Below are 26,514 nucleotides of genomic sequence, written 5' to 3'. Positions count from 1 at the left end.
ACTATTATTCCTGTTCACCAGGGCGGAGGTGGGGGTGGGGAAGAGAGGACAAAGCAAGCATATGTACCAGCTTCCCTATGCTGTATCTTTTCCCACTGGAATCTTCTGAGCTTTCATGGGACAATCAGATTTCTTTGTCATATCCCACTTAGAAGAAATTAACAATAAAAACCAAAATCACCGCTCAGGCTTGGCTGGCCCCACCCATGTCCATTCTGTCGGAGATCCTTCTTCCTGGGGTCCCCACTCCTCTGCAGAGCGGCATTCTGTCGCCTTCCGTGCCAGAACCAAGGCGGCCTTCAGCACTGCCAGGTTCCGGGTGCAGGGCACGCTCAGCCACGTCCCCGCTCTCAGTACGGGAGGCCGCGCTGCTCTCAAAGCCAGTTTTCCAGAATTGCTTTGTAAGAATCATCAAAGACTTGCTAAAAATACAGGTTCACAGGCCCGCCATGGCCGCTGGGAACGGATCACGGCACAGAGACTCTGCTGGACCTGGTGGTTCCTCCAGCCGTAAGTGCACGTGGATGCTGCGCACACACGTTACACACAGGCTGCAACGTGGCCGAACCCTGAAATCATTATGCTACACGAAAGGAATCAATACTAAGAGACCTGTATTGTAAGACCGCATTTATATAAAATAATAAGAACAGGCAAATCCATAGAAACAAAAGTAGACTGGCAGCTGCCTGGACCTTAGAGGAGAAGCAATAAGGAGGGACAACTCAGTCCAGGGTTTCCTTTCGGGGTGATGAAAATGACTGGAATTGATGATAGTTGCACAGCTCTGTCAACATCCTAAAAACCACTGAATTGTACACTTAGTAGAAGAATAGATTTTATGATGCATGAACCTATCAGATCTCACTCAGCTGTTATTTAAAAATATATATATGAATTCCCAGGTTTTGCCTCAGAGGTACTGAACCACACTATCCAAGATAAAGACTGAGGTGGGGGGAGGTGCCTGGGTGGCTCAGTCCTTTGAGCGTCCAGCTTCGGCTAAGGTTATGATCTCGCCGTTCATGAGCTTGAGCCCCACTTCGGGCTCTGTGCTGACAGCTCAGAGCCTGGAGCCTGCTTCCGATTCTTTGTTTCCCCCCTCTCTCTGACCCTTCCCCCCCACTTTCAAAAATAACATTAAAGAAAATTAAAAAAAAAAAGAAAAATATTGCAGAAGACACAATCCCATTCCTAAGGGCGGTGGGCACTGCATGTATATATAAGAATACAGACAGATGTGGAGGGAAGGAGAACAGGTGAGAACAGGGCATGAGAACGAGTATTTCTAACTTGATCTATAGAAGAAAAAAATTAAGAAACCTATCCAAACTGTTAATAATGACTGTTTTTTAGAAGAGAGGAAACAGAGCAGATGACTGATAACTTTTATTTTGAGGCCTATTACGTTTGTTAAGTTCTACATTTCTTTACTTGTGGGAATTTTTCCAAATGAGCATGAAATATATATTTTTTAGGAAAAATTAAGATTTAAAATAACATACAGGCTGTCTATTATTATTCAGTGGGAAACAAGTCAGCACTCCAAACATCCTGCATACATGATAACGTAACTCACACTTGTCACCTCTGAGAGTCAGGTCATCCTTTTGTGTCCCCGGCGCTGTCAACACAGAATAGGATTCAGCACAGGAATCATAACACAGTCAAAAAGCAATGACCCACCTTCAGAGGTGGCGTTTGGTTTTTTAAGTAACGGATTAGATCAGGGCTAATGGAAACCAATACTGCTTGTCAGAGCCATGACCTCCCAGGGCTAAACGAGAGCTCAGAAGCCACTCCACTCCCAAACAGACCTAGGAAGTCACACGCCTCCTGGACCCCTGAGACAGACATGCCCAGGGCCAGCTCTCTGGGAGAGAGGGCATCGCAATCTCTTGGCACAAAACATCACAAGAAGGTCGAAGACTCCCTCCTGTCCCCTGAATATCCTTGATTAAAGCAGGATTCTGGCTACCCTCTCTCAAGTTCTATCAACGCTGTTGCTAAACATCTTTACCAGTCTTCATCATTTTCCGTCTCTCCATGAGTATGTAGGTTTGGAGTGACATCATCAATATAATGGAAACTACTATACAGATGTAACATCGGGATGCAGTTTACTAACTCAAACTTTGTATTTTGGACTAAACGTCAATGTCCTTCCACCCTACCCCCAAATTCGTATGTTGGAATCCCCCAAAGACGGTACTAGGTAGGGTCACTGAGCTGATGAGATCATGCGGTGGAGTCCTCACAAATGGAATCAGTGCCCTTATAAGAGAGGCCCCAGGGAACACGCTCACCCGTTCCACACGTGAGAGCACACAGTGAGAACATGGCGGTCCAAGTGCCAAGAAGTCCTCACCAGACAGTGGACCTACTGGTAGCTTGGTCTCAGACTTCACCGAGCGACAAATGCTTGTCACTGAAGCCACTCTGCCTATGGTATTTTTGATTCAACAGGCCGAGCTTTAGTCTGCAATGAAGATGCACTGTCACCAGTGACAGGGGTGTCTTTGGGAAAGCCTCAGAGTCCAGATGGCCAAGTGATCATCCACAGGTGAGTTATCCATAGAGATTTAATGCTCTTACTAAACTGTGTTTTTATAACAGAATTTGTTATCATAGCAGTTAAGTTTGAGGATTGAAGGAGCCACTAATTTGATAATATGTATAGAGAATAAGATTTAAAGAAATATGAATGCCTAGAAACAATTATATAATTTATTCATTAATGCTTAATTGCTATCAATGATAGCTTAATCTAACCTTGATTTTGCCATCTGGTTTATGCAGAACGCCTTTTCAATTCACTGAATATCAACACAATGTGAGAAGTCCACTGGCGTCATAGAAATGACTCCTCAGTCCAGCGTGCCATCCACGTCACTGGACTCATGTCTTTGGGGTAATGCACAGTCAACACCCCTTCCTACCATCTCGCAGGAAGGTGAACGCATCTCTGTGAGTATTAGGTTTGGATTTCTTGGCACAAAAAGGATTAAGTAAGTACCTCTCATCTTAATTCTGGTTCTTTGTTTTCTACTTAAGGCTTATCTAATGTTCAATCTGCCACAACTGGTCTCCAGCAAACACATGCACCCAGGGTTAGAAATAATATTTTGTACGGGCACCTGGGTGGCTCTGTCGGTTAAGCTTCCGACTTCAGCTCAGGTCATGACCTCGTGGTTTGTGGGCTCAAGCCCCGCGTTGGGTTCTATGCTGACAGCTTGGAGCCTGGAGCCTGCTTCGGATTCTGTGTCTCCCTCTTTCTCTGCCCCTCCTCCTCCTCCTCTCATGCTCTGTCTCTGTCTCTCAAAAATAAATAAACATTAAAAAAATTTTAAAAATAAATAAATAATACTTTGTATTGGGGATTAGAAGCACTAACCAACTTCAGGGAAGCTCAGGGATGGAAAGAGCACTTGAAGTCAGACTGGCCACTTGCTAGCTCAGTGCTCCTGGGCAGTCAGGTCACACTTCCGAGCCACAGTTTCCTCATCTGTAAAACGAACATAAACCACTGAGCAAATACGACATGCCGACTAAGACTAGGCTGCTTTGCAGGAAGCTTCCGTTCTCATCAGGTTCCAAACTCTCTTCCCAGCTTCGCCTCCTACTGCTTCCGTCCAGATGTGGTTTCCAGCCAGCCGGCAGGCTCTGCTCCGGGCTGCTGTTTCAGCCTAGAATGCCCTCTGCCGCATGTCACTCATGGCAGCATATAAAGATCCTTCTTTCCCTCCAGGCCCCTCAACGCCACCTGTTTTAAGCTTTTTTTTTCCTTTTTTTTGCTCTTCCAAGCCAAGGGGCCAACTTTCTCTCCCCTAAAATTCTACTGCACGGCTTATGAACATCTTGCAGATCACGAGCTGCCTTGATTAACTGTACCCAGATCCGCTCCCCCCATCAGCAGTCTCGAAGTGCATTCCTATTCCAGCGCAATGCCTGGCACAGTGGCTTGTGTGTAAAAAAAAAAAAGTGGCCAAGAAATGCAGGCAAGAGGAAGCAAAACGTCGGTATTTCCTAACAAAGAGCTGAGTGGACTTAGGCGGAGACCCCCGTCCTGCTCCTTTCCTGTGGGCTGCATCCCAGGCTGTCCTCCGCCCCAGGCCCTTACAGTCCATGAGGCGGACCGACTGTGCGTGTTGGGATGTGAACAAGTGTCATGCCACCTGCCCACGTGAATTGTTCTGGCAAAAATAACCTGCCTTGTCCAGGATCACCAGAGAAGCCTCAGGGCTTGAGAAAACAGTCACATCCAACATATTCTTCAGAGGATTGCCTGTCAATGGGACTAGTAAATGTGGCCTTAAACATAAACCCCAGTGACTTGGTAAGTGGATAGAGGACACTTTTCTCCATCACAAGCCACTTGTCACTCTCCAGGAGGAGGATCAAAGATGATTTCTCGGGGCGCCTGGGGGCTCAGTCGGTTAAGCGTCCGGCTTCGGCTCAGGTCATGATCTCAGGGTTTGTGGGTTCGAGCCCCGCGTCGGGCTCTGTGCTGACAGCTCAGAACCTGCGGTCTGCTTCAGATTCTGTACCTCCCTCTCTCTCTGACCCTCCCTGCTCGTGCTGTCTGTCTCTCAAAAATAATTTAAAAACAGGAAAAAAAAGACTTCTCTCCTCCGCCCTGCGGCCCAGGCTGCCTCCACCAGCAGTGACGGTGCGCAGGGGCCAGTGAGCCTCCTAGCGGCAGGCCCAGCCTCTCCCCTGCTTTTTCGGGTTCCTCGCAGATCAAACCAACAAAATAGCTTCATTCAACAGGTCTACACAGCTCAGCGTACGTTTGAGCCTAACTTGTTGGCTTTTACCTAAAACTATGAAAATAAGTTATGTGAAACCAACTAGGAGGCTCTGGGGTGGGGCCTTGGTACCATCTTACATGTACCGATGTTATTAAGATATTACGGGTACTTCTATTATTATCGTAGGATTGCCACTCATCCATCCAGCATCTCTGCAGAACCCGTGTGGTCGGCAACGTGCCAGGCGCCAGACGCAATGGCGAATACGACATGTCAGATTTTGTGGGGCGGATACTCTTGCAGAGGTTGAGAAAGGCAGACAATTGTTTACATATTTACTTGCTAAATAACAACAGCATTAAGTCCAGTGAGGGAAAAGCGCCAGGATAACACATCTTCTAGAATAACCTGAGCTCACTCCTAGTTTGTTTTGGGGCAGAGAGGCCAAGGCTGTTTTTCCCTAAGAAGTGGCTTGTGAGCTAAGCTCTGAAGGATGAAGATGCAAAGAATAAATAAAAATGTACAGTTTAAAAGGAGGGGGAGATAATTCCACAGGAGTGGAAAGCATTACGAGTAATAAAAAGAACAAAACTATTTTGCCTGTTTTCTCTACCGTTTTGTCTTTGGGGGAACTGCAGATCCGTTTTGATGGCCTCCGCCTCCCGCCCCAGGACAGCTCGGCAGGTTAATCTTCAAAGAATGATCAGCTTTCCGGTGGATTTCTCAAGCCGTCGCCTAGGACAGGTTTGCTTTCAGGACCCTGAAACCGCAGCGCTGGCATTGTTTGGTGAATGCCACAGCATCCGTCTGTCTTTTGAGAGAGACTTCTACGAGGTTAAGATCTACTGAGCAGCTCCTGTGTGCCAGCGAGCCAAGTTCTTTGAGTATGTTCTCTCATTTAATCTGCAACAGACTGGTACCGCAGCCATCACCTCCATGTGACACATGAGGAAACAGGCACAAAAAGGCCAACTCGTCCAAAGGCATCCAGCTGGTGGTGGCAGAGTCGGGACTGGGAGACCGTCAGTGAGGGACTCACCTGACATCCTGCCGCCGGCCAAATACACCGCGGGCTTTGCGCTTCCGGTGCCTCGGCTCAAGCCCTGTGCCCCAGCAGGAGCGCCGAGAGCCCGTCTCCCCTTCCCACCTCCTCCTGATGAACACAGGTTCTCCTTCTAAGACCCACCTGAAACATGACTTCCAGTGCAAAACAACCTTCCTTTCTCAGATGAGAAACTGTAAAGATAAAGGAACCAGACAAAAATAAAGGGTAAAAGAACTTGTTCCTGCTGTGGCCTGCTAATAATCTTCTAGAAAGAACCACTCACGAACAAGGGCAAGCACTTATCTAATGAAGTGGCTGAAAGCAAAGATAAACAGGCATCTCCCGGGGAGAAGCACCAGCCGCGTTTCCCCTAACTACGGGGGCGATGGGTGGCTTGGGAACCACCCCCCCACACCCCGCTCTATGTGCTGCCCCGTGCGTCCACAGGACCCGGAGCGGGCCTCCCTGTAAAAGCCTCTGTCAGCATCCCACACGGCGCTGGCTCAGGGTTCAGGGCGAGTTTACCGTGAGGCTGGAGCCAGTCCTGGCAAAGCCACTGTCTGGTAAAGAACATACACACCACTGAACCTGGATCGAGGGAGGCCAGAAACGGACTGGGGGGCGAGGACTAACCAGCTGAGAGGGAGGGTGTTTAAAGTGGGGGGGGGGGCGGTGAACAGCAGTGGCCCATTTCCACAAGTTTCATTTAATTTATATTTAGCATCCCCATGCTCGGTAATTGAATGTATTATTTATTTTGGCCAGCAACTACTGCATGTGGCTTTCGGAACAACAATAACAGGCTTTTAAGGTTTAGTGCTATAGCATTTAGAGACTAGAGTAAAAATCATCAGATGAATTATTAAACATGAGGTAGACGCCACATTCCTGCCCCTCCCGCAGTGGCTTCAAGGGGGGATGAGGTTGATGAGGAGGTCCGGAACTCTAACTCCGACGGCACTGGCCACCAGCATGGCGTGGACCAGGCTGTTCCAACACCGCGCATCTCCCGGTATGGACCGAGGCCGGCACAGGGCAGCTCAGCAGAGCAGGTGCCACCCAGGGCTCTCATCGAATAGTTCTTACAACGGCAAATCTTTGATGATGGGGGAGACTTTATTTAGCTTAAGCATTTTTGTCTTGCCTTTAAAAAAATATTCAAGCCCCATATGGGGTGCAGTCATAATAAACTTGCCTGGAGTCTACAGTGTTTTAGATCACGGTCTTAGCTTAGAAGTTGGGAGAAGAAAGATCAAGGCTTCTAGAGCCTCCACTTACAGTTCATAGCTCTGGTACCTGCGGTTGAACAATCTGTTCCTAATGTTTCAAGTTTTGCCCATGTTGTCTACTATTCCTGAACTTTTTTTTTTAACTTATTATTGAGACAGAGAGAAACAGCATGAGCGGGGAGGGTCAGAGGGAGAGGGAGACACAGAATCTGAAGCAGGCTCCAGGATCTGAGCCATCAGCACAGAGTCTGATGTGGGGCTCGAACCCATGAACTGTGAAATCGTGACCTGAGCCGAAGTTGGCCGCTTAACCAACTGAGCCTCCCAGGCGCCCCAGTATTCCTGAACTTTTTAAGAGGGAACCAGTTTATAATTAGATTTTTTTTTAAGTTTCGTGCATCAATCTCAGCTAATTAGTCCACTCTATTCATCACTTTGCATGGCATCAGGTTTTTGGTGGTACCTAATCATTTTTTTTTCTAACTTGTTTCTTGCTAACCCATCATCCTTACCAAAGCAGACACTAGGAGAAATGTCTACCCACACACGGGTGGGGAGATTGGATGTCCAGACAATAAGCAACACACACAGTAAGAAAATGCAGATCAAAAGCATAATGACGATCATGAGGATGGACCAGAGCATGAGACCAGGAAGCTCCATTCAGCTAGACTGGTGTCTCATTTTTTTAAATTTATACCCAACTGAGTTAGCATGCAATAATGATTTCAGGAGTAGAATCTGGTGATTCATCGCCTACATATAACACCCAGTGCTCATCCCAACAAGTGTCCTCCCTAATGCCCCTTGCCCATTTAGCCCCTCCCGCCACCCACAACCCCTCCATCAACCCTCAGTTTGTTCTCTGTATTTAAGAGACTTTTATGTTTTGTCTCCCTCCTTGTTTTAATATTATTTTTGCTTCCCTTCCCTTATGTCTATCTGTTTCACAGAGAGAGAATCTTAAGCAGACTTCACACCCAGCACAAAGCCCAACAGTGGACTTGTTCCCACAACTCTGAGATCATGACCTAAGCCAAAACCAAGAGTCGATGACACTCAACCAACTGAGCCACCCAGGAGCCCCATGGGGGAGGATCATTTTAGAAAGAGGGAACAGCAAGCACAAAGACGCTGAACTGGAATACAGCTTAGCATATTCAAAGAAGCGAAGGCGGCCAGTGTGGCTTAAGTGTGGTGGGAGACGAAGACAAAAGGCAGGCAGGCACCAGATCACACAAGGCCTCACAGGCAAGGCGTTTGATGTAATTCCAAATGCGGTGGGAAGCTGCTGGAGTCCTCAGGAGTCAGAAGCAAAACCAAGCAGAGTTTGAAAAGGCTCATGGGTAGCAATCGTGTTGGAGACTGCAGCGCCCAGGGCTGCCCAGGTGAACAAAGATACCAGTCAACAAACCAGAACTGCCAGGCCAAGGACCACTCTCCAGCCCACCCAGGGAGCCCATCCAAACCAAGGGCAGAAGGGGTGGACCACTAACCCTGGCGTTACCCACTGTGAGGTCAGGGGGGAGATGGGAGTGGAGGGCTGGAAACATCAACCCACCAGGGTCACAGAAGCCTCCAAGTTAGCCACTCCAGCTTCCTAGCTGTGTGCCCTGCAGATGCTCTGTCAGCGGCGAGAGGCAGGGCCTGGCGTCAGACCGAGGAGGGCTGGCCCCTGAGCCCCGGGGGCTCACTTGGGAAAGCAGGAACCAACCCCAGGACTGCCCCCTGTGGCTGCTGGGAGGATGAAATGACAGTGTGTGCAAAGGGCTTGCCGCATAAAAATGCTCCGTAAATGGCGCCAGGATCCCTTATACCCTTTGTGTTTCAGCCTGCGGAATGGATACCTCCTGTCCCAGGGGGTGACAGCGCATCCTGTAGCCAATACACGTGACTCCAACACTGCCTGAGGGCTTTCTTTGGGGTCAAGTGCACAGCAGGGCAGAATGATGATCCAGGACGGCCTTCAGTCAATGGCAGTAGAATAAAGAGTAAATAACCCACTTCTCCGGGCAGGGCAGTGGCGAGGCTGTCTGACACCCCCTCCCAGCAGTCCCCTGGGAATGAATGCACCTCAGCCGCCCACAGCAGTGATCTGCCCGGAAGCGCACCGTCTGTTGGCTTCCTTTCCTTCCCGGTCCCAGCACCCCATCCCTCTACAGACACCCTCGGGGATCGCCTCCCAAACAAGCCAGTTGGCTCCCATACCTCGTACAGGAATGGGTCTTGAGCGCAATTTTTATCACTAACAACAACCTGTGGAGAGTATTGTTTCTATACTTATTAGAGTCCATGTGTCGGTCTCTGGGGTTTCACACAAACAAACATCAACAGAAAATAAACAGGAATCTACTGTGATGACGCAGTCCTAACTTGTAACCTTCTCTCGGCGCACTTATCCCGAGCCGCCTGACCCGGCCTGGGGGAGGCAGACTTCAGAAGGCCCACCAGGCAAACAGCTTCCCTCTGTAATCTGACTCTATAAAGGGGTGCATGTCCAACGTGCTTCCTGCTCGAGAAACAGATCTAAGGTGCATCGTGTATTGATCAGTTGTTTTTTCCTTTCCATCTTAAAGGGATCTCTTTCTACACACACACACACACACACACACACACACGCACGCACGCACGCACACACACGCACGCACGGCTGAGCCAGCTTCCCTAACCAGCCAGGAAATGCTCAGAGGTGAGAATGACAGGCTTACCCTGGGAGAGGCACTGGTTGGCCAAGGCCACCTGACCAGAATGCAGGTAGAGGTTGAGGCGCGTGAAGATGCCCACCAGGGAGGGGATGGTGATGAAGCAGTAGGCGACGCAGGCCTAGAAGGAGGGGAAGACACACGGCAGGTCAGGTCGGCAGTGCTGTCGCGGCAGACTGTGCCTCCTGTTTTCACCCGTCACTTATTTTCAAGTAGAAAACAAATAAGCTCCTCATTCTGAGCCCCAGTTTTCTCCTCTTGAGTCTGCAGCTTATACTCCAGCTGCGAATGGGGGAGGAGGGGGAGGGGCAAGTGAGGGCGTAAGAAAAATAAATCCTCATCCATCATGGAAGGAAACAGATAACACCCGACGGTGAATAAGCAGCAGAATCTGAAACCAATTACCTAAAAATATGGAGGTAATTACAAGAAGAAATTGCTCCAGAAGGGTTTGAGGTGGTTGGCTCTGAGCAGAGAGGTAAGAAGTCAGGGTGGGGATGATACATTTTTTTCCTCACTGCCTTCTTTTTGGTCTGACCCCATTTTTCAAAAACACAGATCTACACTGCTTTGATAAAAAATTTTGAGCCGCATACTCAAGAAGCTGCATTTTCATTTTTTCAAAGCTGAGAACTTTTCAAGGGGGAAGAAGGTAATAGACTTGGCAGGTTCAGGCATAAGGCAGAGACAATCCGGCTGGCACAAAACTACAATCCAGTTTTCAACCACCTCCCCTAACACGTATCCAAGGGGAGACTTCTTTGATCCTTTCTTTTGAAAACCGTAAGAAAATTGGTTAGTCTGTAGATACTCAAAGAAAAGTTAATCTGGAAAATCAATACAGAACCACCTCTAGGACACACTTGTCTTCTGGGAAGAGCTATTTAGAAACTTACAAATGAAACAACTCAGTGGAACTGAAAGTCTGAGTCTGATCTCTAGAACGTACCCGGACAAATGCAGCCGTCTTTCTGGAATGATTTCCTTTCATTACTTTTCTCGTTTCCATTGCCAACCGGTTTACACTCTGGGTTTATGAATTAAAAAAACAAAACAAAACAAAAATGGTTATGAAATGATGGCTGACTCAGAATACTATCTTCCACAGCGATCTGGACATTCACTGCATACAAGTCAGTAAGAACACGCTATCTGGGACCCAGGCTGGCTAGCGCTGAACCCTGAAATGCCGGAGGGGCCACCAGGCCTGATTCCCTCTCGGCTTGAGCAAACATCTCCAAGAAGGTAAGAACAAAAGGCGCTCCTATCAATTGGCACTGCAAATGACCATTTTCTGGTTTAATGAACAGCCAGGGTTCACTTCATTTCCAGAAATCCCACACGTGAAACGGGAGATCTGAGATCTTAAAAGAAACCTCCCAATCTGAGAGCGAACCACACAAGTCAGCAATGCCATGCTAGCGCGAACCCTCAGAACAGAAGTTGACAGCCGCCACCTCCCAGGTGAGGCGTACAGGCGCTGTTCGGAGCCGTCCACCCCCGAGGTCACTTCCTCCCCACAACCCTACAAGGCGGGCACTCGCCCCTCCCCCGGGTTCCACGCGAGGTCTCTACCTTCAGGTCTTAAGTTCACAGAACCTGAAACCAGCAAACAAACAAAATGGCTGTTCTCCTTGACTTTACATGAAGCGATTCAGAGCCTTGAGGAATCTTCCCACTAATTGAGAAGTTGGACCTGCGGTTCCCAAGCTGCGTACTGTGACATCCTGGAGGGTTGTGGCACACTCGGGGCACTGTGGGTTTTCAGGGCGACGGAGCAGTGTTCAGTTTTGGAACACTGCGCAAGAACGGGTGTGAGGTAGCTCACGGATTCAACACGGGGCGGCATTCTGTCGCTCACAGCGACATTGTCTCTTTGGGAAACTGGGTTGTCAGCAGCTGTTCTGGTCAAAAGCAAGCCGTGTGCAAAAATCAACGTGGGGAAAATATCAGTGTGGAACAGGAGACAAGGGTGGTGATGGCAACCTGACTCTAAGGTTTGAGAAGCTGTGCCCAATAGGTACACACACTCAAGAGATTGTGGTTATTTAAGAATAAAGATACGTTATTTCTCTTTCAATTTACAGATGGTGTTATTTCAAAGAGCTATCCAGTCGTTAGGGTATAAATACTCAAACTGCTCAACTCTAACTGCCTAATAAACAACCATTCTTTCTTTCTTTTGGCCTGGGGGGCCCCATGAAAAGCTACCATGACCTAACAATGAGGGGACCCTGGTTAAGCTAGAAAGGCCACAGGTAGTTATTTCTATAACTAATCCTGCAACCCATTTTGCCGCTGGCATACGGGAATGAGACTATGCTAATTTCAGAGAAAAAGAGGTCAGTAAAGACCATCCAAAAACTTAAGCAAAACAAAACTGCAGATTGTATTAATCTCTGAGAAACCGCCTTTATGCCCTAAGGACCAGGAGTGTTATGGGGCCACACGAATCTCAGGTTCAACTCCATGCCTGGCATGCAATCAGCATTCAGTGAGAAAACAAATGAATACATGAAAATCCTTACGTGAATCAACTGCACAAGAACAGGTTCCAGGTTGCAAAACATCGATCTAGCCTCAACATAAAAACTTAGCTGCTGTTCAAAATCACGGCCAAAGGACACCTAGAAGCAAAGAAAAAGATGCTGAGGGTGTTAGCTCTAGGCAACTAACTGTAAGCACGGGGCACTGAAGAGTTTCCCGAGGGGCACCTGGGTGGCTCAGTCCGTTAAGTGTCTGAACGCAGCTTGGATCACGGTCTCGCTGTTTGTGAGTTCAAGCCCAGTGTCAGGCTCAGAGCTTGGAGCCTGCTTCAGAGTCTGTGTCTACCTCTCTCTCCTCCCCTCCCCGGCTCATGCTCGGTCTCCTTCTCAAAAATAAATATTTAAAAGAACTTTTAATAAAAAATTTAAAAAAGAAAAAAAAGAAGAGTTTCCCTGAGCTCTGAGCGGCAGGGAAAGTGTGAGATGACAAGTCATCAAAACTCCTGCCAACAGGGGCGCCTGGGTGGCTCAGTCAATTAAGCGTCCAGCTTCAACTCAGGTCATGATCTCATGGTTCGTGGGTTCGAGCCCCACGTTGGGCTCTCTGCTGACAGCACAGAGCCTGGAGCCTGCTTCGGATTCTGTGTCTCCCTCTCTCTCTGACCCTTCCCTGCCCATGCTGTCTCTCTCTGTCTCCCAAAAATAAATAAAAAACAAAAAAATAAAAGTCCCACCAACAGGAATAAATGGGTGGAAATGTCAAGGGTACACAAACACGCACACACACTGGAATGCACTCCAATTAGGCTTCACCTAGCGCATAACTGAGATACTATCATTACCACCTCGTCTTTATGACATGAGCCCTGGACTAAAACATAAAAACACTAAGGATGCAGAGCAGAATCTCAGGATGTAAATAGGATTTCCCAGGCTAGCTGGAAACCACTGGAAAGGAAATAATGGCATTGTGTTTGCTGGCTGTGGCCTTTTCACGGAACATCAATTTGGTTATTGGGTGCCATTTGTCAGAGGGCTTTCCCTAATACAAGCCACACCTTTCTGCCTCCTGACGGGGATTCCAACCTCGCCAACTTTCTACTGGTGGCTGCTGGAGCCACAGATGGAAGTTTCTCCATCAATAAAAATCCCCGTTTCCTGTATCTCTTCCAATTTAGGAACAGCTGGTTAGCAGGACAAGCTTTACTGTTACTGTGTCCAGAGGGGTTAACGTTGCTATTTCCATTATAGCTCTCAGGTTTCCCCTCTGATTTCCTCAGAGTCTCCACTAGGACTTGGTGGCTTTCAGACAAAGCCATAAAAGGATAAAATACCACCTGATCAGCATATAAGTCAAGGGCAATGTGAGTCACCTGGTACAAGGTGCATTTCCTAACATGGGATTGGAAGGCTGATTCTGACTTTGCATCAAAATGGATTATTTTACCTACAGAGTCAGGTGAACAATTAGCAGTGACCCCTCTTGTTGAACCAGTCACATGTTCAAGGTTATTTTCACAGGGATGTGGTAATTTTCATCTTGGTCAGCTTTTGTCTTGGTGTTTGCGCTGGAAGGACACTGGCAGCTTTGCGCACCCAGGATTAAAGCAAAGGTGGTTCTGGCTAGGGTGGTGGGTGGGCTGTTCCCAAAGAAGGCTGAACAGTCGCTCCCACACCGCTTGTGCTTTTGGGGTGTCCCCGTGACTCTCCCCATCTGGGGCTGGAGTCTACTCCCCTCCCCTCCAGGACAATAACCTTGTGACTGCTCTGACCAAGAGAACGCAGCAGGACACCAGTAGGACACCAGTCACGGTGTGATTCCTGAACTTTGGTCTTAGCCTGTGGCTTCCCTCCGAGCCTGCACCACGTCAGACAGCTCAGCGGAGACGGCAGAGGAAGAGGCCACATGGATGAGAACCAAGGCCACGACAGCAAGATCCTAGACACGTGAGCAAGGCTGAGTGGCTCCTCTGTGGCCCTGATCCTGCTACACAGAGCAGCTTGGCTACACAATCGGCCCACAGGATTGTTCAGAATTAATAAAACATCATTATCTCAGGCGGCTAAGTTTGGGGTGAGTCATTCTGCAGCAACAGGTAACTACAGCGTGTCTACACCTCCCCTGCCCCACCCAAATCATTTTTACCATCACCGGATGAGCAGCACATCGAGGGCTTCAGGGAGCCCCTGGGTCCCCACTCCCCTGCAGCAATTCGTGTAGGGCTGAGCCAGTGACCCAGATCAACTTAGAGACCCAGTCCCAGGACTGGGCTGGAGGCCCTCCTGCCGGGCTGCAGCGCTGGAAGGAATGGAAGCCTAGAGCCCCTGAGGGGAGGGAGGCTGGCTGGGAGGCCTTGCCGAGAACAGAACCGTGGGCCAACGACACACAGACGGCAGGTCCTGATGACCCCGCGGAGACCCCCGTGTCCAGCTGCTCCATTCCTGGACTCATGTCACATGAGCCAGTAAGTCCTCCGCCCCACACTCCCCTTTATTTTTTCTTTAAGCCAGTTTGTCTTGGCTCTCTTTGCCCCCAGGGGAGCGCTGGCTAATGTAAGATGTTTTCTAATTTCATCTTATCTTAATAAAAATGAAAAGCACCAGGGAACATAATGTTAACTGTTTTCCCCAGAGTAAGGGTAAACAATTACATCACATTTCCAAGCGCACTACAATTTCTTCCCCAAGACTTACCATTTTTATAAATCCATTAATCAAATATGCCAGCATTCTTTTCTCATCCTCAAGAGTGAGTGCACTAAAATCAATAATTGTACATAATTAACATCGAGGTAATAAATGCAAGTTTCTAAAGGATCTAGAAGAAGCAAGCAATTTAACAGGTAAGAATATTTTGCATTTTCTAGACTTAAAAAACTCCCATCAGGCTGTGTTTCTTTTGACGAAAACATATAATCTAAATGAACACAATTTAAATGTTTCTCATCTGTCTCAAAGATGGTGTTTCCAAGACATTTATTAATAGCAAAGGAGAAAGTTAACCTTCTTTCCCTTGGAATTTGGACAGCAAGGTCCAACTTCAAATTTTGTATTTCAGAGGAGTTTAGTTCAACAGTTCGTTCTAAAAGATTTCAAACATGCAGCAAAGTCGCACAAAAGATGTTTACAGCAAACATCCATATATCCGGCACCGAGATCCCACATTATAAATTTATAGTATCCGACTCATCACCTAACTATCCCCTTCCCTCTCCTTCCATCAATCCAGCTCGCTCTGGGGAGGCATCTTGAAGTAAATTACACATTGCAACTGCTTCTACTTAATAGCAATATTAATATACATATAAATAAGAAAATGTCATGTCCTTTTCATTACACACGTGAAAGCCTCTTAACAGTTCCCCAAATTTATTTTTTAAAAAAACTTAAGAGCCTAAAGAAAACAGGAGCTAAGTTTCCTGTATATTGGTTCATTCCAGGGGAAGTACTGGCAAAGTACTGGTTAGCTGCAGACCATCCGCTAACAAAGCAAGGTCCCTTTCCTTCTGAGACTCCATTTCCCAGCCTCCTCTGTGGCTGGGTGTGGTCATATGACAGTTCTGGCCAATGGGATGTGAGGAGGAGGGGAGGTGAGCCTCCTTCCAGAGAGAAAACGACTATCCATCAATGCACTCGGGCTGGACATGGCCATGGAGGAGGGAAGCCAGCCGCCGCCCCCGGGGAAGCAGGGACAACATCCCCGAGGGAAAGCAGAGCAACGAGGCAGTAGGAACCGGGCTGGTGCGCTAAAGCAGAGCTACCCTGCCCCGGCCTCCTGGCCTCACACTTTTAACACGAGAGAAAGAAACCTGCCATGTTACTGAAGCCCAAACCCAGTACCCTACCAAAAAGAGTGCCTTTCTGGATGTGTTGTGTGCCTTTATTTCTATTTTTGCTCAACTAAAAAGTTCATTGGTTTCATTTATTATGAAAAGTCTTGATATTTTCACTTCTATAACTCTTCATTAGGTTGCAAACACAAAGCCATGAAAACAAAGATTCCAAATTTCATTAGAAATAAAAAAGAAATATAATTCATCCTGTTGATGGTTGCATTCCAAAACCGTTTTCTCAATTCTTAGAACATTTTCCAGTGAATCAAGCTGCTGTGCTTTAAAAATTCTTTGGGGACTAAAACTTACGCCACAAATAAGCAGGAACTGCTTCAAACGCAACCGAATGGAGACACATACGGTAAAAAACAGAAGAACAACTAGCAAGCAAAGGAGTGATAATTTGGCCTCTGACCCAAGGGTAAGGCCAATGGATGGACAGGCCTGGGCCTTGAGTCTACTCAACAACTAGAGCCCTTCATGTAAGAAATACAAGCCGTTTCATTTGCATTTCAAATAGCCGGCTAATAATGAGAAAGAAATCTGAAGCCTATGTTCCTGGATGAGTGAACTCGTTCCGCCCTTCTCTGCCCGCCGCTCTCAAGTCTCCAGGAGACATGGAGTTTGAGTTCACTTGGATGAAACCAGCCTTTTCCTCTCAACAGAAATCCCTTTGTAAAAACATCTGCCATCTCATATTCTCGGGAAGGTTACCCACGGCCTCTCTCTTCTCCTGCGCTGGAATGTCCTCATTGGCAAGAACTTCAATCGACCCCATAAGATAATATTGTTCACAGTGGCAGCTTACAGCAGTAATTCCCCAGTGTACTAGTGACGTGCTCTTAAGACACAACCCACGTTCCATTTCAGCCTTAAGCGTGGCTTACTTCACGGAGTCGTGCATGGTCTTACAGACGTGCAGAAGGGCGTTCAGGATGACGGGGTCCTTCGTGGGCTCCTGCTGATGCCTACAAGACAGTAAGGACAATGTAGAAGCCATGTCCCCTCCCAGTGAAAACACGGATCGGCTTTCTCATCTGCACACGTTTGAGAAATAGCAAACGACCCAGCTGGCACTGAAATATAACGGGCGATGTTTTGTTTTTCTCTTATTCTTCCAATAACAACTTTGCTTTTCTACACTTTTAACTTCTCCTAAAATGATGGTAAATCCTAAAAAAATCAAGGTAAAACTGCTGCATTTCCTAAGCCAGGAAGCAGACAAACCTTTTTTTTTTCTAACACATTTCTTGAACCCTCTAAGGCAGTCTACAATGGGTCCACAACTGTGTAAGTGCCAGACAAAATTATTAACTTGGCTTCCCAAATAATATCGAAGAATGAGGTCTTGTCACAGCCTTTATGCGAGGAAAGTAGGTATATTTGTTCCAAGCGTATGGAATTAATCTTTTAGGAAAACAATACAAGGAAAGCTTAAAAATACATTAATCAAGCAACATCTAACTCAGTTTTCCAAACTGAGGTCCTTTAAATGCCATTTTACCACATTTTATTTTGCCATATCTATATACTAATCTTGAGAGCAACTTTAACTTTTTTAAACATAATCTTGTCCTAAAAATATATGAAAACACCAATTAAACTAATTATATACTATCTAATATAACTTAAAATATACAACTGTAATGCATTTTTGTAAGTTTATTTATTTTGAGAGAGAGAGAATGAGCAGGGGAGGGGCAGACGGAGGGAGGGAGAGAGAGAGCGAGCGAGCGAGAGTGAATCCCAAGCAACGTCAGTGCAGAGCACAATGCGGGGCTCAAACACACAAACTGAGAGATTATGACCTGAACCAAAATCAAGAGTTGGACACTTAACCAAGACTGAGCCACCAGGCACCCCTAAATTTATAACTTTTGAAATCAAAACCAAAATCTCTCCTCTGTGTGTCACCTAAAATTATATTATGATCTGCCAGCAATATGGCAGTTTGGGGAAACACAGATTTAGTTGACAAAAGGAAAGCAACTAAATATGAAACTGATCACAAATCTAAACATTGAAGATGGAAAGCTTTCTAGCCCCGACACCTTGATCAGTATGGCTTTATTTTTATCTTTTAAAATGTTCCTCCCTAAGCAGTTCATTAATAGACTGCTCCTTCCAAACGCACATCAGAAAACAATGGAGGTGATGGCTGGGCTCCGGCTAATACTTATTACTCTGTCTTCTTAATTACTGATTACAAACTTCTATCATGACTGCTCCTTTTAATGTGGTTTTCCTCTCAGTGTTATTTTGGGTTTAAAAAAAATTTTTTTTTAATGTTTTTTATTTATTTTTGAGAGACAGAGAGAGACAACACGAGCAGGGGAGGGTCAGAGAGAGAGGGAGATACAGAATCGGAAGCAGGCCCCAGGCTCTGAGCTAGCCCTCAGCACAGAGCCTGATGCGGGGCTTGAACCCATGACTGTGAGATCATGACCTGAGCCGAAGTCGGGCGCTTAACCGACTGAGCCACCCAGGCAGCCCTCTCAGTGTTATTTTAGATGTTACATACATACATCTCATTAGGCTTCAGAAGTACACAAACCAATGTCTAATCAACAGGTTTCACAAGGGCATTGCCCAGCTCCCGGCGACTCCGTGTTACACTTACTTGATGAAGACTTCCATGATGCATTTGCAAACCTCCACCCGCACACTCTCTTTCTGGAACATGTCCAGAAACGGCAAAAATTTTTCCTAAAAATAATAAAATAAAATAAAATAAAGCACTCTACATGCAATCTACACAAGTTACTGGAGGGAATTTGTGGGTCGCTTTTTCTTTGAAGGCCAAAGCACAGAGTCGTTCGTCTCTCTAAGGCAGGTCAGAAGAGGCCTCCGAGAGAGTGGGGAGAGGACCCAGTACTACTACACCACTTACGTGCTCCCAGGGGGTCAGGGCTGGGATCAGTTAACATTTTGGGAGCCATCTGGCAAGCTTGAGATGACCATGGGCTTTTCCAGAAAACACAATACAAGGTGGGCTTCAGTCTTTTCTAACGACTGTACTGGTCAGAAGAGTCAGTTGTTCAGAGTGGTCTCCACGTCCTGACTACACTTACTAACTGTGCAGCCTCACTCACGTTACTCCACCTCCGCCAGGACCCCAACTGTCAGGTGGGAACCCTGAGAGCTCCTACTTCCCAGCGGTGTGGAAACGGGACGAGACAATGTATGCCGAGGTCCAGCACAGTGCTTGAAGAGTGTGGCCGATGTCCAAAAAATAACAAGTTCTATTTTTAATGAAAAAACAAACACATTCCGGTGAGTGCACAGGAATGGAGACCAGGAGAGCGAGGAGTGGGAGGGAAGAGAATGTGCTAGATCTGTGCTTGCCCAGGGCACCCCAGCAAACCTGAAGGGGCATCGCAGGGTATTTGAAGGTTAGAGGGAATCCGAAAAATCTCAACTCTGTCAAACACTGAGACAATTATTAGTTCAACATATTTCGTAGTTTTGATGGTAGACTGCACGTGTGATATAAAGTAACCTATGGAAATCAATGTGGAAGAGAAAATGAGGAAAAGAACGTCCAGTCTGACTCCAGTGTTTGAGAAGCTGTGTGATGCTCAAGATGAGCGTCCATCCCATCAGTGAGTTGTGAAAGAAACACAGAGTATTTTTCTTTCAGTCTGTGTACTAAGTTTTCAAACGCTGATTAAGTTGTTGTGCCATAAATACTGAAGTTGTTTAAACCTAACTACTTTATAAAAGGAACTACTAAGCATTTCTTTCATCCAGGGACACCAAGCGATCCTCTGACTCAGAAACAGATTTCCGAAGGTAATTAAGGCACGCTACTTACCACTGAGAAGAGAACGGAGAAATCGTGGAAGTGAGCAATCACCTTCTTAATTATTGACTGAAGCTGCAAAACCACACAGAAAACACATTTTAATAAAGCTTGGATATTTTTTAAAGGCAACCCTCTTTCATTGTTTGAAATTATAATTAAAATAAGGGAAACCTGGATTGCTCAGGAAAGGGGGATTGTTGGGGTTGGTTAGGCGCTGTCTTAGTCTGGGTTTGCCCATCTTACTCTGCAGTCTCAGGGAAGCCACTGCTCAGCCTCATCACCGTCTTCTGTAAGATGGAGAGCAAAGCAGTGTCTTGGTCACTGTGGGGATTGAATGGGATGGTCCCTGTGAGGTGCTCAGAGCAGTGGCGTCGGGGCCTCGGAAAGGGATGGGCCCTGTGAGGTGCTCAGAGCAGGGGCGTCGGGGCCTCGGAAAGGGATGGGCCCTGTGAGGTGCTCAGAGCAGTGGCGTGGGGGCCTCGGAAAGGGATGGTCCCTGTGAGGTGCTCAGAGCAGGGGTGTCGGGGCCTCGGAAAGCTCTCCATTAAAGGCAGCTGTGAGTACTCACGGGGAGGGCAGATTCTTCAAAGGGGCACAGAGTCATCACAACTACTCAACTCGGCTCTTCAAGCTCAAACACAGCCCCAGAGAACATGTGAACAAGTGGGTGTGGCGGGTTCCAATAAAACTTTATTCACAAAAACAGGTGGGAGGCTGTTTACATATGGCCTATGGGTCACAGTGTGCAGACCCCTGTTCTAGCCCATCAAATCCGGGAGTTTCCTATTTCTGTAAAGAGGCAATGAACTGACTTTGCGGGTGGAGTCAAAGGCCACGTCACTCACTACCCCGAGCGGTGCACGATCTGAAAGGTCGGCCCCAGACACCCAGGTGCTGATGTGCACCACCCTCACCCCGAGACGCACCCGGTTCTACTGACCGGCAGGACCACAGAGGTGCTCTTTCTAAGGAAATATAAACCCTTGCCCCTGGCTACCGTCAAGAAGAGAGAATTTACTGAGAAGTACTTTTGTTTATACTAAAATCACTGCTGCTTAAATCATTTGCAAAGGAAATGGTCTAAAAATAGAATATTAAGAGGTACGGGGTTCCGTTTCATAATTAAGTAGCTTACTAGGTCAAGCGAAAGACAATATAAAAGCCTGCCAAAACCGTGAGAGACTCTTGAATACTGAGAACAAACTGAGGACTGCTGGGGGTGGGGAAGAGGGGCGGGGGGTGATGGGCATGGAGGAGGGCACTTGTGGGAGTGAGCACTGGGTGATCTACGCAAACCAACTTGACAATAAACTATAAAAGAAAAAAAAAGAAAAGAAAAATTTTAAAAAGCCTGCCAAACTTGTGACAATGCGCCCAGGCAGAGAAGGGTAAGAGAACAGTTTCTGAAACCCTATCTACTGCAACTAATCCCTTTAAAACACATTTTTTAAAATACTGAAGTCACACATAATGCATCCCTCCTAACTTAAAAAGACAGATTTTGAAGTCCTTTATGGTTTCATTACAAAAATGCCAAAACAAAGAAAAGTCAAAGAACAGATATCCGCTGTTCACTCACCACGCAGAATCCACAATGACCAGCATTTTGCTGTGCCTCCTCACCCATCCATCCACCCATCTCGTGGTGGAATTTGTAAACACACAACGCATGCGTATATTTTAACTTTTACTGTTCTATTGTTTTAACTTTTTATTTTCGTAAATACGCAGTGATGCATTTTTTAACTTTTTATTCTGAAATCATTTCAACCTTAGAGAAAAGTTGAAAGAGTAAAGAACTCCCATGTTCTTTTTACCCAAGTTCACCAATTTTTAATATTTTGCTAAATTTGCTTTATCATTCTATGTAAGACATATTATTTTTCCTGAACCATTAGAGTGGCCTACATCTACCACGTCCGTCACCCCTTACTGCTTTGTTTGTGTTTCCTAATAACCATATTCTCTGGTTATTTACATTGCTGTTATCAAAGTCACGAAAGTGAACACTGATGTAATTAAATACTTTCAACTACTCTTATTATCCATAGTCCAATCATGTCAACTGTCTCAATATGTTCTCCACAGCATTATTTTTCCCTCCCTTCAATATGGAGTCCGGTCCAGAATCATGCAGTACATTTCATTTTCATGGCTCTGTAGGCTGTGTTCATAAGGAACAGCTCCTGAGCCTGTGCCGTTCATGAGGACGATGTCTTGGAAGAATACAGGTCAATTACTTCATAGAATGAATGCTCCGTTTCCTCACAACTAGTTTCAGTCATGCACTCTCAATGCCGGTGCTCCGGAGATGATACCATGTCTTTCTCAGGGAGCCCTACCTGCAGGCACGTGACAGCCACTTGCTCCTCCCCGGTGACAGGAATTCTCGTTAGCAGGTCGATGCCTGTCTCGGGTCTCCACTGTACAGTCACTAACTTTCCCCTTGCCATGAATGCTCATTTTAGGAAGACCCTTAGAGATCTGCAAACACCTTGCTTCCTCCTCAAACTCTCCCCCCTAGATTTGGCATCTGTTGAGGATTCTTGCTTAAAAAATGAGGATTCTTGTCTTCACTATGATGGTTGCAAACAGTGGTCTTTCAACTCTATCATTTCCTCCCCATGTCTTAGCACCCCGTGCCTGCCTTTCCACTCACGTATCTGCTCATCACAGTGATGGACCCCTGGAATCCTACCTTCCTCAATGGATTATAATCCAATACTGCTCTCCTTTCTTCTGATGCTCAAACTGGGGGAGCCCCTTCCAAGATATGCCTGTGCCCTTTTCATCTGCCCTTCCCTCATCCGTTTTTTCTTGAGTCCTTCCTCACTTTCTGGCACAAGAAAAGTGTTTCAGGCTCACTTTGTACCTTTCCTAACCCAGACCTGAAGTGAGCTAATTCTCCATAGACCCCATGAAGTTTCAGGTTTTTTAATGTGGCATGGCTGGTTCCAATAAAACTTTATTCACAAAAACAGGTGGTGGGCTACATTACATATGGCCTATGCAGACCCCTGTTGTAGCCCATCATGGCCGTGTTTCCTGATACTTCTGTGGAGAGGCAATGAACTGACTTTGCTGGGGGAGTAAAGGCCATGTCACTCACCACCCGAGGATGGTGGCACAGTCTGTAAGGTTGGCCCCAGATACCCAGGTGCTGCTGTCCACCACCCCTCACCCTGAGACATACCCGCTCCTGGTGACAGGGAGGCCACAGAGGTGCTGTTCAAAGGAAAATATAAACCCTTACCCCCGCTACTGTCAAGAAGAGAGAATTCACTGACGAATAGTATTGTTTATACTAAAAACACTGCTATTTAAATCATTTGTTTAAAGCGCTTAAGACAAGGGCTCGCAGCTCCTACGGCTGGCTGTCCACAACGCAGGCTGGCCCCCGGGGTATCTTTTAGATGCTGCTTCTAGATGTGACAGTCGTACAGCGTAGTTCTTCCTCTCCCTTAGGAATGGACTACAGTAAAATTATTGTGTTAAAGTCTTCAATTAAACGGGTCCCTAGGATCAAGGTCTTACCAGATACTCCTCAACAAAAATGCTAATGCATCTCCGTCTTCATCTGTGCCCAAGATCTCGACACCCCACAAGGGCTATGACCTTTCCCCACATGCGTTAGTCACTCAAATATGCTCACCGAGAGCCTGCTGTGCATGACTATATATTGTTTGCATTACAGCTAGAAAAACACCAGGTAGCAGGGCCTACTCAATAAATTCTAATGATGAGCAATTTTAATTTGCAAATGGTAAAAGCGTTCTTACCAAAATGTGAGAATTCTAAACTTCTTACAAGAACATGTAATTAATTTTCTTGTAGTGAGTGAAGCTAGAAATTGATCACAGGCAATAAGTGTCAGAACATCACATTATAAATAAAAAATAAATTATTAAGTCAAAAGTTACTTTAAATGAATCTTGGCTGGATTCTGTCTTGGAAGGGGGAATTAGCCTGCCATCAAGGACATGATGTTGAGTCCAATGACAAAACCACAGTAGGGACTGCAGAACAGACGACAGGAAAATATTAACCTTAATTCCCTGAAGTCAATTCCCAAATTGTGGTTATACGGAGAACGTCCTTGTTCTTAGGAAATACTGGATTCTTCAGAGGCAAAGTCGCATACTGCATGCAACATATCCCCAGAGGGGTCAGGAAAAAAGTACGCACATACTGATGTGTGCGCGCATGTGTGTACACAAGATGATGATAAAGCAAACGTGGAGAATGTTCACAGCTGGTGAATGTGAGTAAAGAGTAGTGGGAGTTCTCTGAGCTTCCTTTCAGTTTTCCAGGAAGCTGGACCTTATTTCCAAATATAAAGTTAGTTTATTTGGAAAATACAGGCCTTTTACTTACTGGTGCCAAGCAAAGGTGCCAAAGGAGCCCGTATCACATCTCACCGAATCCTCACAACCACACGGAGTGTAGGACTATTATCCCCATTTTACAGGTAAGAAAACTGAGGTACGACAAGGTTAAGTGAGTAAAGCACACATGGCGAGGATACGGCGGAGCCAGGATTCGAACACAGGATTCTCTGACTTTCCTGCCGGACTCATGCAATGTGCCTTTTTGATGCAACAGAATAAAATTCTTAACAGTGTGGAAATGAGAAAAGCAAATTCATTACCTGAGGGTAGGAGTCTTCAAATGCACGATCTGGAGTCATGTGCTTGATGACATCAGCCAAAACGGTATTCACCTCTCGTTTCTAAGTGGGGAAAATAAACCTGTGTTAGACACTGAAAGGCAGTCGCCGACCATTTTTCCAGTGGAAAGGACTAATAACTTCAGAATAAACATATTCTGAATATACCTTTCCAAGAAATAGTTTCAAATATTCTGCAGGAAATAACAGAAGGGGAGAATACCCACCTATATCACAGCCCTGAAGGTAACTATTTTTGTACTAGGTCAGGACTAAAATGTCCTCAAAGATTCTAGGCGTTACAGCTTTCCCTGGGCGCCGGTGACATCGGCTGTGCCACTTTCTGGCTGCCTGTCCCAACTTGTCCCCCAGGCGCTGGCCAGAGCAATGAGGCATTGTGGGAAGTGCACAGACTCGGCCGCTATCAGCTGAGTGACCTCGATGCCCACTTCACTTTTGTCGTCTCTATTAAGGGTCAGCCAACTATGGCCCAGATTCAGCCCTGTGCCTGTTTTTGGACAGCCCATGAACTAAAAATGATTTTTACATTCAACCAAAAGAATAGTTCATGACCTAAACTATGAGACTCCAATTTCAGTTTGCATGAAGTTCACTGGAAGAAAGCTGTGCTCACTCATATTGTCTGTGGGTGCGTTCACATATGATGACAGATTCGGATACTTGTGACAGAGATTGTAGGAGCCACAAAGCATCAAATATTTGCTATCTGGCTCTCCACGGAAAAGGTATGCTGACCCGTGGTCCAGATAAGTGGGATAGTGAAGGCTCCTGGCAAGGTCTCTGCGAGGCTGCACAGCTCATGGGTAAAGTGCCTGCTATTTGTTATTTAAGGTATTTGTATCACAGATATTTGTCATCTAAATAGCTGCCATTATATTTAATCTCTCACTTAATGCTCATTCAACTCCTTGGCAAGGACGAGATTATGCCCATTTCACAGATGAGGAAGTGGAGGCTCAGACAAGTTAAGTGACTTAGCAGTGATTCTGAATCTGGGACTAGAAATATGCCAGGGAAGCTGGAACATCTTACAACAGAAAGTAAGGAAGGCACCAAAGACTATGGAGCGTAGGTCAGAAGGACTCAGGAGCCACTTGAAGAGGCGCCCACTGGACAAAGAGGGGACAGTGAGCATCAGCAAGAATAACGTAATTCAAGTATATTTAAATCTATGGAAGAGCCAGGGCCGCTGAGGGAAGGGCCATGGGCTAGCTGGCGGGGGGGGGGGGCGTAGGAAACATGGCGGCAGCGGACCTTGCCCAGATAGTCGATGTGGACATCGATCTAATCCGAGTTCACGCGGCACCGCCCTCCAGGCCCCCGCCGGGAAGAGCAAGGAGATCAAGGAGATCGTACGCAGCTATAAGTGGGCCGAGTACCACGCTGACATCTATGACAAGGTGTCGGGAGAGATGCAGAAGAAAGGCTATAGCTGTGAGTGCCTGGGAGGCAGGCGCATCTCCCACCAGAGCCAGGACGAGAAGATCCACGTGTATGGCTACTCCATGGGTTATGGCCATGCCCAGCACTCAGTCTCCACGGAGAAGATCAAAGCCATGTACCCGGACTACGAGGTCACCTGGGCCGACGATGGCTACTGGGGCCTGCCCAAGGGGCCTGCTGTGCCCCCTGGCACTATGCAGCCCTGGCCAGGAGACCGACACCAGCCAGGGCCCAGTGCCCGGGTTCACCTTCCCTCACCTGCAGGAATTAAAAACATTATCACCTTAAAAAAAAAAATCCATGAAAGATACCAACAACTACTCATTGGTCACCTTTGGAGATGCTGAGGAATCAAATCCTTATTCTAAAACTAGTATAGGAGAAAAACCAGCATCAATCCTGCCTTTTTCTGTACAAACTTGCCCCTCAGGGCAACCAAAAACCTGACATGAGGAGGTCCTCTTTCTACAAGTACCCCAGCGAAAAACCAAAGAAGAGCTGATAATAATTCCAAGTATCACCCATCTGCGGCC

General features: G+C 46.6%; 1 protein-coding gene and 1 pseudogene across 3 annotated transcripts in view; one reads left to right on the top strand and one right to left on the bottom strand.

Moving 5' to 3' along the window:
- The window catches only part of VPS35L (VPS35 endosomal protein sorting factor like), a 115,968-nt gene that overhangs the window by 25,777 nt on the left and 63,677 nt on the right, over positions 1–26,514 (bottom strand). For 2 of the 3 annotated variants that reach the window (XM_029948651.1, XM_029948652.1), the window contains exons 19-26: positions 24,500–24,580; positions 19,861–19,923; positions 18,667–18,752; positions 16,934–17,014; positions 14,908–14,971; positions 12,256–12,354; positions 10,677–10,754; positions 9,734–9,848 (exon numbers count right to left, since the gene is read on the bottom strand). In XM_029948651.1, the coding sequence (XP_029804511.1) occupies positions 9,734–9,848; positions 10,677–10,754; positions 12,256–12,354; positions 14,908–14,971; positions 16,934–17,014; positions 18,667–18,752; positions 19,861–19,923; positions 24,500–24,580 (667 nt within the window). Of the gene's footprint in view, positions 1–5,168; positions 5,988–9,733; positions 9,849–10,676; positions 10,755–12,255; positions 12,355–14,907; positions 14,972–16,933; positions 17,015–18,666; positions 18,753–19,860; positions 19,924–24,499; positions 24,581–26,514 lie in introns of those variants that run through there. The other variant, XM_029948653.1, reaches the window with a different exon arrangement.
- On the top strand, positions 25,778–26,483 carry LOC115299317 (annotated as a pseudogene).

This window comes from Suricata suricatta, chromosome 8, assembly GCF_006229205.1.
Source record: "Suricata suricatta isolate VVHF042 chromosome 8, meerkat_22Aug2017_6uvM2_HiC, whole genome shotgun sequence".
Taxonomy (NCBI): Eukaryota; Metazoa; Chordata; class Mammalia; order Carnivora; family Herpestidae; genus Suricata; species Suricata suricatta.
This window is presented reverse-complemented; position numbering and strand designations above follow the sequence as displayed.